Source organism: Argiope bruennichi, chromosome 1, assembly GCF_947563725.1.
Source record: "Argiope bruennichi chromosome 1, qqArgBrue1.1, whole genome shotgun sequence".
Lineage (NCBI taxonomy): Eukaryota > Metazoa > Arthropoda > Arachnida > Araneae > Araneidae > Argiope > Argiope bruennichi.
The window spans coordinates 113,218,245-113,237,350 of NC_079151.1; the positions used below are offsets into that span (position 1 = coordinate 113,218,245).

Here is a 19,106-nt window from a genome sequence, read left to right on the forward strand (position 1 = left end):
ATTAAAATGCATCTCAAAACAGCAAACTCAAAAACTGACTAAAATACACCGATAAAAAAGTATTAAATAAGAAATAAATCGTAATAATAATTCCAATATTCTTTATCAAGTGTTTGTAATATTTATATGCTACAAGGGAAAAATAGATTCAGTTTAATCAACTTTACTTAAAAATCATCCGTTCAAAATGGATATTCACAGACCAATGCGAATGTCAAATACTTTGTTATATCATTTGTGTAAACAAATAACTGTCTGTTTAATTATTCCTTAATTTGTCTTTTTTTTTAATTCAATAAAAATTTATTCATTTGCCTTTATAAAATAAAGGCATTTGTTTGAAGGAAATTAGATCATGAGTTCACTGAATTTTCCCATCTCCAGGCATGGGTTAAAGTGTAATTATCAAGTTTCGCGTGGGAAAAATGTTGATTATCCCATAAAAAAGAATCATTATCCATCAATCACTCGCATTATAAGAATGAGAAATTTGCATTCACTACAGCTTTTCTAACTGTTTACCAAGTTTTCTCTAAAAGGTAATTAAATTCCGTTAATCCTACAACTTTAGCACATATGATACTAGATAAGAGCGCATCTGCTTACCACCACCCAGGGGTTTTGTTGCTGTAAGCAAATTGGGGTAGCCTTTCAAAAGCAGCAGAGATAGATAAGTAGATGGAAGTGGAAAAATCAATTACAGAACTGTCATAAGTATCTATTTTTCTTTCTTTATGCTCATAAAAGCATCGGTTACTGCGCTATCTAAGAAATACTTTTCTGCAAATAAGCTTTCTTTGAGAAACTACATTTAAGCAATTTTATTTTGATGATTAAAATGCTAACGAAAAAAGAGAAAAATATCAAAATAATGTTTATTAAAATTAATTGATAAAAAAAAAACCCTTCACTTTTAAATAGAATAGTAGATGAATAAAAATTTTACAAGATGCTGCATTCCGGTGGATATCAAATCAAAGAATGGCATTAGGTCAATATACAGATATGCAATTGTAATTTCAATCTTACTGAAGAAATATATAGTTGTTCATATATTTATCTATACTTTAACATGAGTTTTAAGACAGACTGCCGACTCCAGAAACTGAAAATCTATCAAACATGCTTTAAAAGATGAAAGCGTGTGCTTTGATGCAATGCATCAAAATTTCCAGTTATAATTTTAACTAAACAAAATGTTGATGTTTTCCTCTTATAATTCCCAAAATATATTATTGTACAAAAATGATACTAACACCATTTTCCAAACTTAATATCAAAATCCTTTTATTGATATCAATTTCATTATCATACAATTGTCTTTTTAATATAAATAAACTAAAAAAATATTTTAGAATGTATTTCTACAATAATTTTTATTATTGTAATAAAATTCATTTCATTCCCAAGACTATCAAAATTTAACTAATCAAGTAAAGATGAATTTATTCTTTTGTCATTAATTTAAACTTGTTTTTTCTGTCACTCAACATTACGCGTTTGTTTGTATGCAATATAGTGATTACAAAAAAAAAAAAAAAAAAAAAAAAAGCAGTATGACAGCAATAATATTATTTGATAACAATAATCTTTGAAAAAAAAATGGAATATTATGTTTGCAGTAGTAGCTGAAAAATCTACAAACGAGGTAAACAATTCCTTATGACATCTTGAAACCACACAATTTCTCGTACCCTTCAAGATATTTTATTTGTTCAATAAAAATGCTTAGGTAAATGAACACAGCCATATTCGAAATTTTGTTAAAATACCATTTTATCATTCAGATTTAGTATTTAAAACTTCAAAAAATACATTTGGAAATTATGAAATTTTCTTCTGAAGCATTAACCAAGGTTTCTTTTATTCGCAAAATAATTATTTTTCTTCAAAAGTAAAATTTTCTTTTAGTGCGAGTTGATTAGTGATGGCATTCAGGTATCTAATTCTAAGGATAAATATAAACAATGGTTATTTATTTTTCAATTAATTGTATTCATATAAAAAAAAACTGTATGATCTTATATGCTAATGTTATAAAGAGGCAGAAAAAGTATAAAGAGAGAAAGGGAGGGAAGCATATAATTTTTTTTATTTCATAAAATTTTTAAAAAATTAATAAAAAAACAAAGAATAACACATCATACATTTAACATACTTAATTTAAATTCTTTTTAGTTACAATGAATAATAATGAGGTAGACGATTTTTTAAAAAGTAATTTTAACTAAATAAAAAAGAATTTTTTTTTTTTATTATTTAAAATGATATTGGAAACAAAAGTGAAAGATACTGTTTACAGTTTTTTCCCTTCCAATTTTCAGGCTGTGGTTTAAGCATTAATAAGAATCATGTTTTAGAGGTAGAATTTGAATTTTGAGAGGAGTTGTATAGATTATCAGCTTTGATACAATATCTTGAGAATATATTATTCATATATTCCAATTGTAAATGATTGTGCTTTCTCTTTGTTCATTAAGTTTTTTTTTTCCTGTCAAGTTCTCTTTAGAAGTTCCCAATTATATGATACATATCCAAGTTCAATTGCTCTTTCATATGCTAAAATATTTCTTTTTTCTTCTTTTGTGAATACAATGGCCCAGGAAGTTCTTTCAGTTGCATTTAAAATGTACAAAACTACTTTGATTTTTAAAATACTGGTTTCATACAAACTCCTTCATCAAAACAATGATCAGAACATATTTTGTGATCCTTCTGATATTATTCATTCTCTGTCCATCCTTTTTTCTGTAATGAATAAAATCTGTCTTCAGTTGATTGCCATCTATTTTCTTTTATTGATCCAATTGATATATGTAAACCACTCATACAGTTTTAACCTACTTGCGTTAGTAGTTTAAAATTTTTACTGAAGGTGAATTGAATCAATACTAAATTATTTTTGGAAATTAGCCTTTCTTTACGTTTTTGTAATGGGGACAATGGAAGTTGATTTAAAGTCCCCAAGTGACTAAAGTCATATTCTCCAAGTTATTAAATTCCTATTGAACAAATGAATTTGCAGATAATTTGATTCAGAGATTATGATTATTTTTATTATTGATTCTAAATTGTAAATAATTTTTTTCAATTTAACATAAACAGTGTTAAAATTCATTATTCCATTGTAATTATTCATTACTTTAAAACAAAAAAGATTATTTTCCAATTTTTTTTTCCTAAAAAATTTTTTTTCTATATCCTCATAGAAATTGTCTTTTTTAATAATTTAGTCAAAACCTTAATTCTAAAAGATAAAGTAGGTATATAAACTATATAAGTTTTATAGGTTTTAAGGATTTTCATCATCCTTTATAATTTTTTTTTACACAATATCTCAGAACTATTCATCACTTGGTATTTATCCACTCATTTGAATCAGTTAAAACAATATTAGTATAGCATTTTTTAAGGTGGAGTAAATGTTTATTTTGTTAATGGTTTGGTTAACTAATATACATTTGTATATTACAATAATGAATGCTTGTGAAGCAAATCATTTTTATTTCATGAATTATTATTGAAAATCAAAATAAGAAGAAATTGAGTTTCAAAAAACTAAGAAAAAAAATTTCTTGAGAAAATGTAAGTGTTGAATAAAATATGACTTAAATATTATGCAAAAATTAACAAATGATATTTTACAATTTAATTGAAAATTCTATTGACTAATTTAGAATACACTAATATTTTTATATTAAATTAAAAAATAATTTTTATTTTTTGAAATTAAAAATTACATTCCAAATTTTCTTTAAAAGTTTTAACTTCTGTGCATTATTATAAAAGTAGAAAATTCAACATTTAGAACAAATTTATCCACGATATTAGAATTTTTAATACAAATTATCTTTTAAAATATTATTACACCAATCGTATAATTAGAAATAATTGATTCTATTACCTTTTCAAATTTAGTTTGGCTACTTTCAATCAAAATTCTGATTTTTAGCATTAAAAGAAGAATTAAATTGCTGTATGCATAAATAAATATATTAAGCATTTATGAAAAAAATTAATAAATTAGAATAAAAAATATATGTATTGAAAAAGCACTTTTTAAAATCATGTAATATTAATCAGCTTATGCATATAATTTTTAATTCAATATAAATCTTATTTTAGCAAAACAAAAATTAGTTTTTATTAAATAGAAAATATTGAATATTTTGATGATCCCTTTGAGGATTTTTGGTTATACTTTCTTAACAGAGAATAAGCCATATTTTATCAAAAACTTAGCTAAAATTATATATATATCTTTACAATGCATATTTTTACAAGTATGAATTATTCAATTTGAAAACAAATTTTAAAGAGTACATCATGCACATTATCAACATTAAAAAAAAAAAAAAAAGAATGGACAAAACTGCAAGAAAGAGATTACAGATTTTTATTATTGCAATTTTTAGACCACAAAATATAAATGCTTTATTGTTACTATAAATACTAGCAAATAACAAAATCAAAGCATGCCTGCAGTTATAAAAAATGTTTTAAATGTTCTATAACACTAATTTATTACTTAATTAGGTAAAAATATATATATAATTTTTTAAAAGCATCATTTAAAAAATTTTTTAGCTAATTTAAAAAAAAAACATTTAGCTTTGTACAACAACAAACAAACAAAATATGGGCATTAAAATTAATAGTATAAAAAAACTAAAATACTTTCCAATGAATACAGCCAAATTGCAAGAAATAAAATTAAAACTACATCGAATTTGTATTCCGAATAAAGCATCATTTTAAACTTCCATTAAGAATTTAAATGAAACTTGTAAGTTCATTCCATTACTTTGTGAAAACTTTAAATTTCATTTAACAAACTAATAGAAGATAGAATTTAATTATGAGTTAACATATTAGTTTCTTGCCATTTAATTAATTATAAATAGAAGGCGCCTGTAGAAAATTCAGCTTTCCCAAGTTCCCACTGTTCTCAGCCACAGTCAACATTAATTTCTAGTCAAAAATTAGATTCTTAAAACTTAATTATGAGCAAAAATAAATATATTATAACACGGTATTATTCTTTTATTAAAAAAGATCGTGCATAAATAAGGTCTGCCTTCATCATAGATCCAACCGACATTCGTCCACACTCCACCATATACATTCCAAAAATGCGCTTCATTCTTGGCGGATAAATAAATTTTCAAATGTTGGCGAAAAAAGCTTTTCCGTAAGCAACCATACATCGATTCCCCCATTTCCATCACTACCGGAATGAAATCCGTCCTCCAGTGCTGCTTCCCCCCACTGCTCCCCCCTTTCAACTTCAAATTGGGGGTTCAAGCGTCCTCCGGTTAACGAGTCTCTTCATTCACTATTTCAGTTTCGTAATTATATAGCCGAAAAAGTTTTCATAACTTTTGAAGAGTATTAAATCTCAAAATGTCTGCAAGAAGAGCTCTTCATTTTGTTTTCAAAGTCGGTGATAGAAAAGATACTATCAAATTTTATACTGAAGTGTTAGGAATGAAGGTATATATTTTAAAATTATTTTTATGAATGATATTTATGATTGTTTTCTGTCAAAATATTTTACGTTTTTTTGCGATTGTTCCACAAAAAAATATCCCTTTTTTTTATTATTTCATTCGCCCCTAATTTTCACAGTATATTATTGAATAAAATAAAAACGGTGAAAATATTAGTTATTATTTAAATAATGAAATCATACGGCGATGTTTTCGCCCCTTTTCTTTTGCTTATATTGTGTAATATTATTTTTTAAATCTGATATTTAGATGCACCAGCAAATGTTTAATCTCAGATGTATTACCTAAATAATTATGATTAAATTACCTAAATAATTATAAACTCTTAAATTTTTAGTTTCTTGTCACTAAATCTAACGCCATGAAAATATCTGCGTTTAAATACAACTTTTTTGGTAACTGAAAGTTTTAAAATCTGTACTTAAAAATAATTTTAAATAATATAAATAAACTTTCAGTGATCATATTTTATTTTTTGACAAAATGAATAATTTAGTAAGTATTTTGATAATTTTAATATATAATGTATTTAATTTCGTTTACAGGTGCTGAGACATGAAGAATTTGAAGAAGGATGTAAAGCTAGCTGCAATGGGTAAGTATATGTTTCTTAAGTGGTAATTTATATTTTATTATATTTAAAATGTAATGCAACTGTGAAGTTATTTAAACAGAAGAAAAAAGATAATTAAAAGAATGCCTGATATTTCTAAAAGCTGTTAAGTAGTCTTTTAATTTTGTTTTATTAAATTTAATTAAGAAATCTAGAAAGTATGATGTATTTTAAATAACTTCCATTTTATAAATAATTTAATTTTCTCTGCAGACCATATGATGGAAAATGGAGTAAAACAATGATAGGATATGGGCCTGAAGATGATCACTTTGTTGCTGAATTGACTTATAACTATGGCATTAAATCTTATAAACTGGGAAATGATTTTATTGTAAGTTTAAACAGAATATAAATACTTTCCAGGATTCTTTTAATAAAAGTAGTTAATATAATTATTCAAACTTATGCAGTTTTGTTTATTGTATCTTTGAATTTTTATAGCAAAAATATCTGTGTTAGTTCCTGTCTTTATAATGGTTATATATCTAATAATTATTTTTAAATACCAAAGATAGTTTTTATTTTTTTATTAATAAAAAATCCTTAGATTTTTGTTCTGGAAGATTTAATCTTATCAGAAAGGCAATATATAATTAAAGAATAACTTTTCTTTCAAAGTATAGGATGAATTCTTTCTAATTTTTAAAAGATATCTAAGGAACTTGATTATATTCTGATATTTGGACATTGTTATTTTTTAATAGCTATTATTCTAATCTATGTATTTATATGCTCAATTTGTATACATCTCTACATGAGTTGTTTTATAATCAAGATTACCTTTTAATTTCTTCCATATGAAAAATATTGTATCCCCCCCCCTCTACATTGTTGTACACATCTAATTTTTTTACATCACAAAATAGAATGGGGTTAATAACTAATTGTCAAAGATCTCTAATCAGCAGAGACTGTGAATAGTGAAATGTTTTTCTAGTGCTCTTTCTTGAAAAATATTCCACATTTTTATTCTAGAGTAAGCTATTTTTTATGCAAGTTTTGTACAGCTTGTCAATTTTCCTTTAAATGTTCACCTGATGAATTAGCTTTTTAAGTAATATATCTTAAGATTCCTTGAAACTATTTAATTTAAATGTTAATAAATTATCAAGATTACTTTTCAATATCTCTGATTGCTTTTCATATTTAAAGAAGAAACTTTTTTCTGAATATATATATATTTTTTTTTCCTTCCTGGCATAAATATTAAATTTAAAATAGTGAAATTTTATTATGAACGAATAGCGATGCTTAATTCTTTTTAAATGAGAAATGCTAGTAATATAGTTCTGAAATAAGCATATCAGATGACTAGAAAAATATTAATCGGGCTTCTCTAGTTTCCTTTGTGCTTATTCTGATTGTATTTATTGTGTTGCTTAATGACATTTCAATTAATAGTGATTAGTTTTTGTCTGATTAACTTGTTGCCTTAATTTAAATTTGATCTTTAAGATTTATAATATTTTCAAATTTCAAGTTTGTGAAAATAGTTAGCATTGGTACTCTATAGAGGTACATAATAATTTCCTTAAGTATGCGATAAAGTCTTCTTTTTTTTTTTTTTTTTTTTGTAATTAATGATTAAATTTTTTTAGCAGAAAAATATTAATTCTTCACAAGATTTTAAATTGCATATATAATTTTTTGGTATTTTAATTAATTTTTATAATTATTATTTATGGTATTTTTTATTTTGTAATTGCATAATTCAAAAAATGTATTATGAGTTCACCTCAAATCTAAGCTTTTATTAAGCTCAATTATTAGTATAAAGATGAATTGAAGAATTGTAGGAATTTTTTTTAAATGCTTTTCCTTTTCATTTTCTCTATGTAAAAATATGTTTACCTAAATAGAAATTAAAAATATATATATTAATGTTCTTATAAAAATGTGCATTGATATAATGATGTATAATTTCTGTATTTTTAGGGTATAACAATTCATTCAAGTGACATTTTAAAAAATGCTGAAACTAAAGGATGGCCTACAAAAAAAGATAATAATGTTGCCATTCTTGAAGCTCCTGGTGGTTATAAGTATTTTATTTGTGACCAACAGAAATCAAACTCTGCAGGTATTTTTCTGATTAGGTTAAATTATTATTTATAGAATATTTAGTTATTTATAGGGAATTATAGAATATTTAGTTATTTTAGGATTAGTTATTTATAGAATATATAAGATACATTAATTAGACAATTTTTGAATGTTGCTTTTAATAAATAAATAATTAAAATTAAGTTTGTGTCAAAAATTTTATTTCGTAGCTTTATTTATCAAAATGGAATTAAATTTCTTTCCTTTTTTAACTGATAATTTTTTTAATAAAAAAAATTTCTTTTCCTTCTCCCCCCCCAAAAAAAAAATTATTTGTTCTTTTATAAGATTTTTGAATTTAACTAATTTTAATTAATTGTGTGCTTACACAAAATAGTTTATTGAAGTGAAACATTCATTACTTCTTTGTATAAACTATTACATGTCAGAAGCAATCATCATGAATTATTAGACCTATATTTGGTTATTGATCAGTTTTTTTATATGCAATACTAAACTTTCTTTTATACATCTTTTTTTTTTTTTTTTTTTTTTTTTTTAGATCCAGTGCAGAAAGTTTCTTTGGCTTGTTCTAATTTACAGAAATCTATAGGTAAAGTATAAAATGAATAAAACTTTGAGAATGAAAAATATAGATAATTATTGATCAAAAGGAATTTAAAAAATGATAGTTCTAGTAAAGAAAGAAATTGCCAATGAATAACATTTAAATTACTTTACTTTTTTACTTTCTTAACTATTTAATGGTATTGATATTTTCATATCTATTTAAATATGACTTAGCATAAATTTTAAAATTATCATTTTTGAGGAAATCTTGAAAAGTTGCTTGTATGTATGTATATATATATATATATAATGAAATTTTATTCTTATTTTTAAATAAATTTGTTTTAAATTCTTTATAATTTTCTTTTTGATATTATAAGTACAATTATTTTTTAGATTATTGGAATGGTCTCTTGGGAATGAAAATATATGAAAAAACAGACAGTTCTGTAACTTTAGGTTACGCTGATACACAGGTAACTTGTTTCTTCAAATCACATGTGACTTAGCTTTTTCAATTATAATACTTACCTAACTGAGAAAGTACATTGAAATTTTTAAAGTTATTTTATTTTTGTGTATATTTTTTTAATATGTATGTTGTTTTTATTTAAATATTATATAATATATAATTTCATTAATCTTTCATGAAATTTTAAGATAATCTCTTTGACTACTTCAAGAAATGGCTATAATTTTTTGTATTAATCAATTCTGAAGAATAATGATATTTCTTTTTATCCTTTTATTGTTAACAATTTAAGTTATAATGGAATATTTTTGAAATTCTATTGTTTAATCTTATCAGTATCTTAACATTGGAAGAATACATAACAGTTAATTTTTTTTTTCAATTTATATAGTAGTAACATGTTATTTTTCATTTATATACTACTAAACAGTAGTATATAATTGGAAATACTAAATAGTATTAGTAAACAGTATTAAAAAATTAGATTATAAGTTTAAGTACAAATACATTTTTGATTTCATAAAACTAACAAATATTTATTCTTTTTAAACTTAGTAAATCTTTGTCAGAGTCCTCTACAAATTTATTATTACTAATTACCACTAATAATTCTTACATTAGAACATTAATGAACATTTTATTTTTTCTTAAAAATTATTAATTCATTTTACATTGCTCTCTGTTATGTTTATATTACTCCCTATTTATATGTTCTTATTACTCTCATGCTCAAAGCTTCATTAGAGGGAATCCTCATTAAATTTTATTGGTTGTTTTTTATTATAGAATATTTATATAATTTTATTTTAAATATTCATAAAAAATTTCATTTCTTAAAAATTTAGTTACGATATCCGTATGTTAAAAGAACATTATGATTTTAAAAGGATACTGCATACAAACTTGTCTTCAAATTTTCACATCTTTTGCTCTGAATAATTTAGATTTGTTTAGAAGAAACTTCAAAATCATTTATATATAGCAAAATGCATTGGCAACTTTGGCATTACATTTGCTGGAAGTTGAAAAATGCATTTTCTCCTCTGCTCAAAAAGTTTGTGCTATATATAAGCAAACATTGTCTTAAGACAGTGTGTGATGTTTAATGATATATACTTAACTGGATTTTAATTAAACTAACTGGACAAAATTAAGTCATAAGTCAAATAAATGGAAAATCTTAGTATATGCTTTGCAAAAATAAAATTGGAGATAATTGATAATTTGCATTGGAAAATATAAAAATAATTAATGTGAGGTGACTTATATCAGACTTTTGTTGTGGGTTTATTTTACTCTTTAAAGAATAATTTTATATTAATAAAGTTTTGACTTTTAGTGTAAACTCGAATTAAAAGACATTGGTGGCCCAGTCAACCATGAACAAGCATTTGGCAGAATTGCTTTCTCTTGTCCAACTTCTGAAGTAAGTGAAGTAGTAGTTTGGATTCTAATATTCATTAACATAGATTTTGCTCAAAAATACCGACTTCTACAGAATAAAATTTTTCTCATTTAATGTATTATATTGTTACTTTTTTTCCCCATCAGACTTTTGTTTCTATTCCTCCAAAAAAAATATATTCCTTTTTGAAATTTTTTTTTTGAATTTACTTTTCACAAATTTTTTATGGATAATTTGCTATCAGGTCAAACTGTAATAACATTTTTAATATTTAATGATTCACAAAATAAAGAACCATTATTTATTTAATTATAATTATTTATAAGATAACTTATAATGTATATGAAAAATATAATATAATGGAAATTGCATATGAATTTTTAAAATAAATTCTCAAGCATAAATTGTATCAAGGAAAATGAGTGAAAAATTTGTTATGGTCGATTTTTATTAAATAAGTTATTCTTTATCTTTCCAGGAAATTTTAGTGCATTTGAACATTAAGGTTGTTTTGTTCCTTTCTAAACTTTCATCTTTAAGGAAAATTATTGAAGAATTAATAACACTCATCCATTCAGAAATTATATTTTTGTAAAATAAATTCTTAAGAAAATATTTATATAATTATTTAATTTACAGAATTTGAGAATTAGAAATATAGATGTTGTGAATTAAATTTGGGAAAAATTAGTGCAACTCTTATAACAAATCAGTTTTGTGGGTAAATAATTGCTGAATGTCTGTTTTTGTTTACTTTGGGGGGGGGGGACCTTAAATATTGTGAAATAAAAAAATTGCTGCTGTTTTGGTATTAATTCATTTGTAAAAATTAATTTTTCATCACAAAAATTTTATCAATATTTCAGTAGTATTGGTTGGTTATTGATTTGAGTGTATCTTATGTTTTTTATTAATTATTTTGTTAAAACAATTTGCAGTTGGCTGGTATCCAAGATGCTGTCAAGAATTCTGGCTATAAAATTCTGACTCCTCTAGTGAGTTTAGACACTCCTGGTAAAGCCACTGTTCATGTTGTTATATTGGCTGATCCGGTAATTTTTTCCTCTTTCGCCTAATCCTCTTTTCACCTAATACTGTATTTTTCTAATTAAAATAATAAAATTATTATTCTAAACCACAATATATATAATGAACAAAAATAGTGAATTCTTTGTTTTATGCTGATTGAGGATTTTGTTTATCTCCAATTTGTCATGATTAATTTCTGTTGTTATTTACTTATAATTATTATATTTTATTGTATTAAATAAGATGATTAAATGTTGTCAAATTTTTATTAAACCATTCTTATTTTTATGCTGCATAATTAAAATGAAACTTCAATGTAACATAAAAATTGTAACATTTATAATTATTGATAATGATAATTATCATTTAGGATGGCCATGAAATATGCTTTGTTGGAGATGAAGCTTTCCGAGAATTATCAAAAGTTGACCCTAAAGGAGAAGGATTGTTAAAGGAAGTAAGTGTTTACAATATCATATAGATTTCAATTACCTGATTTTTTCAATTTTGAAAATTTTATTCTAATTTTTTTATATTTTTAACTGCTGCATTTTTATACAATGTAAATAATATTTAAAAAGAGATAATTATTACCTTTTATTAAACAAAATATTTCTTTATAAATGTATTGATTATTGGCAAAAATTTATTAGATCATGAAAAGTATGGCATCTGTATCTTGTTTTAGCAAATTGGTATAAAAGCTAAAAAAATTTTTTAAAAAAAACCAAAAAGTATAAAAAAAAAAGTAAAAAGTATAAAAACTGAATTGTTTTGAGTTTTAAAAAAATTATGAAAATATTAATGCCATTTGCTTATTGTATTGAACTTTTTTTTATTTATTGGCTAATGTATTTTGCAAGTAGTTTTTTTATTCTTTAAATGTGCACATTTTCAGCAACTTATTACTCTTCTGTGATGGGCAAGGTTGAAAGCTTTTCATTCATTCATTGCAGAAATCATATTTTGTCTTTGTATCTAGAAATTTATATATATAGAGAGAGAGAAAGTGATGATATCCATTTCTAAGTATATATTTGTTGATATTTAATATTTTTATTGATATTTCTTTTTCTAGGCTATTGATGCTGACAAGAGTGATGAATGGTTTGCAAAGAAAGGATTATCAAAAGTTGAAAAGTGATTGCATACATAAATGAAGAAAAAAGGATTGAAAAAAGTTCTTCTCAATGAACATTATTTGCAATTAGAAATTGAGATTATTACTTAATTGTACTTCAACATTTGCTACTCTTGATCTGAATCCTTTTGATACAAGTATTGCTTTTTAATCAGTTTTTCATTATATATCATAAATATATTGAACATATTGTTAAATCAATTACTTATTATTTGTTATTTTACTTTTTTTAAGATTGTGATAAAAAAAAATTTGTTAAGTTTAAAATAAAAAATATTTTTTTAAATGTGTATGCATTTTTTTCCCCTCCTTATAAATATGCAAGATAAAATTCCTGTAGGATTGAACTAATATTATAAGATTGAAATAGCATAATTTTGACACTTAATTATTTAATAATTAATTTCAATTATTAAATATTTTGTAATTATTTAAATGTAAACTGTAATATTCATTTAAAAAAATAAAATTAATGCACCTATTATTTGCCCATGATATATTGTGAAGGAAGAACTCTTTTGTTAAACGGAGATAAAAATGAAAAAAAATATCAATGGTTTTGAGTGTATAAATATCAGCGGTTCCCATTCTAAACATTGTCCAATAGCTAATTACTAAAACATTAGAGATATGCTTAAATGGATGTCACTTAATGTAAATATGGTTAATGTTATAATTCATTTTATACTATCAAAATGCTTGGTCCAAAACCAATGTGTCCAAATGTACACAAAATTATTTGTTTTGTATGATCACCATATTGTTTAATGTTATCAAAATTGAATTAGAAAATCAACCAATCCTTCAGTTTCAGCCAGTTTTAATGATTGACATTCATGAAATTTTTTGATGTACTTTGTAAGGTAATATATATTTTTCTGATGGGATGGGGTTACATTCCTTTCTGGACCAAAACAGTCTGGATCAGTTTAAGTGGGACAGAAATACTGTCAGATCTAGCTTTGAAATCTATTAAACAACCTTAAATCTTTGTTGCCTGTAATTGAATTATAATAGCAAAATGTTTTTTTTTAACTGATTTGTGTGTTAAAGACAAAATTAAAATTTTTTCACTATAAAAGTTTAACAAAAATTAGACATCCTAATGCTGTGCACAGTTGAAAATTTCACAGCCCCTCTTTGTAAAGTTTTGATAAAATCGTGATTTTTTGTGATTTGAAACCAAATGATAATTGATGATTCCTACAGAAACAAATGCAATGACCTTCGCCAAATGCTGACTTTAATCAAACAGCAACTATTTCTTGGAAATTTGAAATTCAATATGCAGAATCTTTCAGCAAATTAAAAAAGAAAGAAAAATATTTTTCTTTTTTAAAAACATATATATATATATAATATTATAAATATTTTGTATATGGTAAGTGAAATGTTAAGAATAATTATCCATAAGCAACAAATAAGTAAATGCTTGCTTAAAATTAATGCTTATTTTTTGAAATAAATTTGCAGATAGTCCTGAAACTAAAATCCTTTTTCCTTAATGTAATTTAAATTTAGTTTATTATATTGAATTTGGTTATTATCATCAATCGGTTAATGTTATCAAAATTCTGAAGTCCTAAAATGATAACATTAAGTGGCAATTACTGTAGTTTAAATTATAAAAACGCTTCAGATGATGTAAAAGAAAATATCCCAAGTTTTTTAGTAAATAATTATAAATGACTAAATGTTTCTATAATCCCCCAATTCTGTAAGTTTTATTTAATAAGATATTTTTAACACATTAAAATTTTAAACAAAGAAAAGTTCCATTCTTGTGACTGAAATTCAAATTATGAAGATTATTTTATGAAATAAATTTGGTAAGTTATTTGAATTTCATTATTTCAGATCAATCAATGATTAATTGGAGTAAAACGTGTTTGTACATTCAGTGGTCTTTTAGGGGGCAGCCATTTAAATAATCTAAAATAGTGATATTTAAAGAATCATAATTCAGTCACTTTTCATCTCAGAAGAATGAAATTTTTTTGTTTAAAATGTTAGTATAAGAACATTTTATTTAAATTCTACTTACAGGACTGGGTGTAGCTGTATAATAATTTCTATTTTTAAATCAATTTTCAAAAAAAAAAAAATCAAAGCATTTTTCTATTTGAAAATATATGCTAATCTGTAATAGTTTACAAATTAGTTAATGTGGGCACCCTGTTTTTTTCCAAAATATAAATACACCCAGTTTCGTATGTAGAAACTTAAAAAAAATTGATACTTTAATTCGATTTTATTCATTATAAATATTTGCAAAAACTGATTCCAATGCTGTTTCTATAAAAATAATTTACTGCAATCTTCTATGGAGTAAATCACTGCAATTTCTTATAATACTCCTATGCTTGTGTTGGATTATTTTAATTAATCATCACTTGGCTTTTTCTTGCGAACGTCCAACAAATTTGAATGACTGCTCTACGACAAATAGCAATATAAATATTGTAAAGTAAGAATAAGAGTTGTCATTATGAGCGTTACCCAAGACTCCAACAAAGAAGTATGCCCTGTCATCGGTGATGGGATCGTTAACTAATCACTTCCAGTATCATTGAACGTCTTGATAAATCTTTTTTACAGGGCAAATCTCATCCTTCAAGATTATCTCTCGGGACGAGGGGTGCGATGAATTGTTTTAAGGGATAAATTTGCTAAACACGAACGGATTAGATGAACAGAATAAACTATCGAAGTTATCGCTTTCTTAGTAATTATAAGAAATTTTGGATTTCTTATTATCTTCTTATGATTGATTTCTTCTTTTTGATTTTTCTTAAAAAGAATCCTTCTAAAAATTCATTCCTAAAACTTTCTAGTTTACTTTCTAATAAAATTGTCATGCCAGAGAACGTCTTGCATGCCATTGGCGTATAGTAGTGAATTTGGCATTTTTATTAAATGCATTGTGTCGTCCTTGGCGAGTTATTTGCTGATTTATCCCTGGGATGCATTAATAGTATCTAAAAATAAAAATCAAATTTGTGTTTTAGACACATTTTTCTCAACCGACTGAAACCAAAATTTGAAACAAAACTTCACTTGTAGCCACAAAATCCTATACCAAATTTGATATATTTAAGTCACTGCGTTTTTGAATTATAGCGTTTACTTATTTCTTAAAGTAAAGACCGACAGATAGTCAAAGTGAATTGGTTTTGGCTCAAAATTTGACAGGTGTCTACACAATAAATGATAAATCTGTGTACCGAATTTTATCTTTCTAGCTCTCTTAGTTTTGTAATTCGGATTTGCTTATTCAAAATTTGATAAAAATCTACAAATTTTGTGTAAAACTGTCAAATTTTCAAATGTCTAACTCAAAGCGTTTTTTAGTTATCGTTGTCACAAACAGGCTGACAGATGGACATTTTTTTAAAATGTGTTTTTCGCACTCAGGTTGGTTTAAAATGTAGAGATTCGTCAAAATCTCAAGTTCAAATTTTTTGACGATTACTTTACTTTCTTTATATGCTACGTATACGAGAAAGTAAAAAGAATCTTACTCATTGTTCTAAAAAAAAAAAAATTCCAAAAGTTTTATTGACTAAACCTAACTAAATTTTAAAATTATTTTACTAAGAGATATTATTATATTTTACTAATAGTTACATAAAAAATTGAATCTCTTATCCAAGACTTTTTAACAAGATAATTTTTTAGGTTGATTTATTTGTCTTTATTTTATTTTTAAAATCTACTCAGTTATAGAGCACTCAAATTTTTAAATTTTCACTTAAAATTTTTAATTATCTTGCAGTGTGCGTCAGTATAAATCCAATAACTAAAACAGTGAAAAATATTCTAATAAGACAAACTCAGAGTGTTTTTAAAATTTATTAAAATTAGATAAAAATCTAATAATGAAGATAAAACTGAAATTCTCTAAAAGGCTTACTCTTTTGAAATTTAAAATAGTGAAATAATAAAGTAATAGTGTTAAGAATAATTTTTGTGGGACAACATACTTCGGAGTTATTGAGAGAAAACGCCAAAGTTTTCATTTTTTAGGAAACCCTTTCTTTATTATCATCTGCTGTTCAAGAAGTAGCTGTAGGTCCTACACTGCCTTGTCAATCGATTTGAACGGTTTTTTCATCTTATGCATTACATTCTATAAATAGCATGCCAGTACATAAATATTATCACGTCAAAAACATTAAGGATGTATTTTCTAAAGAAGTTATTTTCTCAAATTTTCTGCAATATTTGCTTGATTTGAAACTTTTTTGATTTATCCCTAATGAAGAAAATTCGTGTCATAACTTTCATAAAATTCTTGACTTTTCCTTGAATCTTTTCGAATTTCGTGAGTAGTAAACATATAAACAATGATGTGTTAAACCATCGCATGTATTAATACATATTTTACTATTGTAAAAATTTACCTGCAGTTGAAAGAAATAAAATTTCATCTTATTGTTGTTAACAACTGAGCACTCTTTATTTGCCATTGAAAAGCAACAAATTATCGTTTATTTTTCTTTATATTTCATTTGTAAGAGTTTCCTTCAAAATCAGAAACACAGGACCAATTAATAGCATGCGAACGGTTTCGATTGTGATGTGCTGCTTAAATGAAAATTCTCGAGTACTGAAGAATACATTTCCAGGAAATGTTTTCTTCTAACAATAGACACGCTAGATTAAACCTTCAAGGTTTAAACAAATTATTTCGAAAGAAATAGAAATTAAATGCAATATTGCTTAAGCCAATGCTGCGTTGCAAGTTAAAAAAATAATTTTTAAATTACAAAAAAAAAAAAAAAAAATCGTTTGCATTTTAACTCTTGAATGATTTCATGGTAGATTTCATTTGTGAAAAGAAAGTTATTTATCAAATTACAAAAATTAAGTTTGTAACTTCAAATATAAATATTCGCGACCTTGTTTTTTCAAACCTTTTTAGACATGCAATAGAAATACCGATGTAATAGAAATATAAAAACATTTAAACATTATATTCCAATTATTAATTTTCTAAAAAGTTTATAAAAGATGTCATATGTGAACAGGAGTTTTCCCCGAATAATCTTTTGCTTTCATAAGCATTGATAAAAGCTCAAGCTATAACACGCATATTCCGCTTTTACCCCTCTACGATATGGCTCAAAAGTTTGGAGTTGTATGACGACTCGAATGTCATTACCGCCCCTTCCATTTACGTTATCTGACCATTGTTCTATATGAAAATAGTCCTAGTGCAATGAGCTACAAACTGCTTAGAAAATGAGACATAAATAATATAACTAAATTAATTTAAATTGTTTTATTCCCTTCTACAGAAAACAAGCATTTAGTATTAGCTTATGAATTAGTTTCTCTGTTAACTATCTACAATGTTTGTGTTTTGCCACCATAAATTCCGAGAATATTAGTTCACAAAAGAAAAATTTTAACCATTTCAAAAATTAGAATTTTTTTTTAATTATATAAATTTACTAAATGAGCGAATTTTCCTCAGATTTTGGCAATTTTTAAAAGAATATATGTTTCTTTAATTTCCAACAATAGATTACATTGTTGCTTCAAAATTCAAACATTTTTCACTGATTCATTAAATATTAAATCCTGCAACTTGTTTCCATTGGTGAAAGTTAAAGAAACATTTCGTTTATATCTGGGGAGTTGACAAGACGAATAAAAATGTGAAGTTACATTATGCGAAATTTAGAAGATATTCTTCCATTTCATGAGACAATATCTATAAAGTTGACAGAAAAATAAAGAAATAGCTATATGATAGTAATATATCCTTATATAGTAGGCAGTAAAAGGACAAATAAAAAAAGGTGTGCAATTTAATGTGATTTGTAGAATTGTCTTGTATCCATGTGGGGATCCATAACTTATAATCTATCATGATGCAATGTTTATTTGTATCATCTGCATTGCTGTCTTTATTAATCAATCCTAAATTATTTAACACCTTCGAGATAAAATAATATTACTATCACATTCATGACTTGAAAGAGAAGTATTTCAACAAATTAATTTTTAAAAATAATGTAACATCAAAATAATTAATTTCCTAGATTTTTTAAATATATTTATAGATTTACATAGTTAATGACTAACTGCATTTTAAAAACACCATGGTGCATAAATATATAAAAGTAGAATTATTTCCTAGTATATTAATAATGAAGATTTTTTTTTTTTTTAATACAAGCCATGGCTCAAAATATGATCATATAGATTGATATTATTATTACCACAAAACTTTTCCAAGCATTTTCTTCCAAATTCTTCAATATTTATTAATAAAAAATGCCAAAAATTTTAATAATCATTAGATTATGTTT

The 19,106-nt window shown here is 24.4% G+C and overlaps 1 protein-coding gene across 1 annotated transcript; it reads left to right on the forward strand.

Annotated features, from left to right (window-relative positions):
* The first annotated feature begins 5,320 nt into the window (after positions 1-5,320).
* LOC129965348 (glyoxalase domain-containing protein 4-like) lies at positions 5,321-13,016 on the forward strand. Its single transcript, XM_056079180.1, has 10 exons — positions 5,321-5,493; positions 6,056-6,105; positions 6,337-6,457; positions 8,062-8,206; positions 8,732-8,782; positions 9,136-9,215; positions 10,551-10,637; positions 11,555-11,668; positions 12,016-12,102; positions 12,724-13,016. The coding sequence occupies exons 1-10, from the start codon at positions 5,404-5,406 to the stop codon at positions 12,787-12,789; spliced, it is 891 nt and encodes a 296-aa protein (XP_055935155.1). The 5' UTR covers positions 5,321-5,403; the 3' UTR covers positions 12,790-13,016.
* The last annotated feature ends 6,090 nt before the right edge of the window (positions 13,017-19,106 follow it).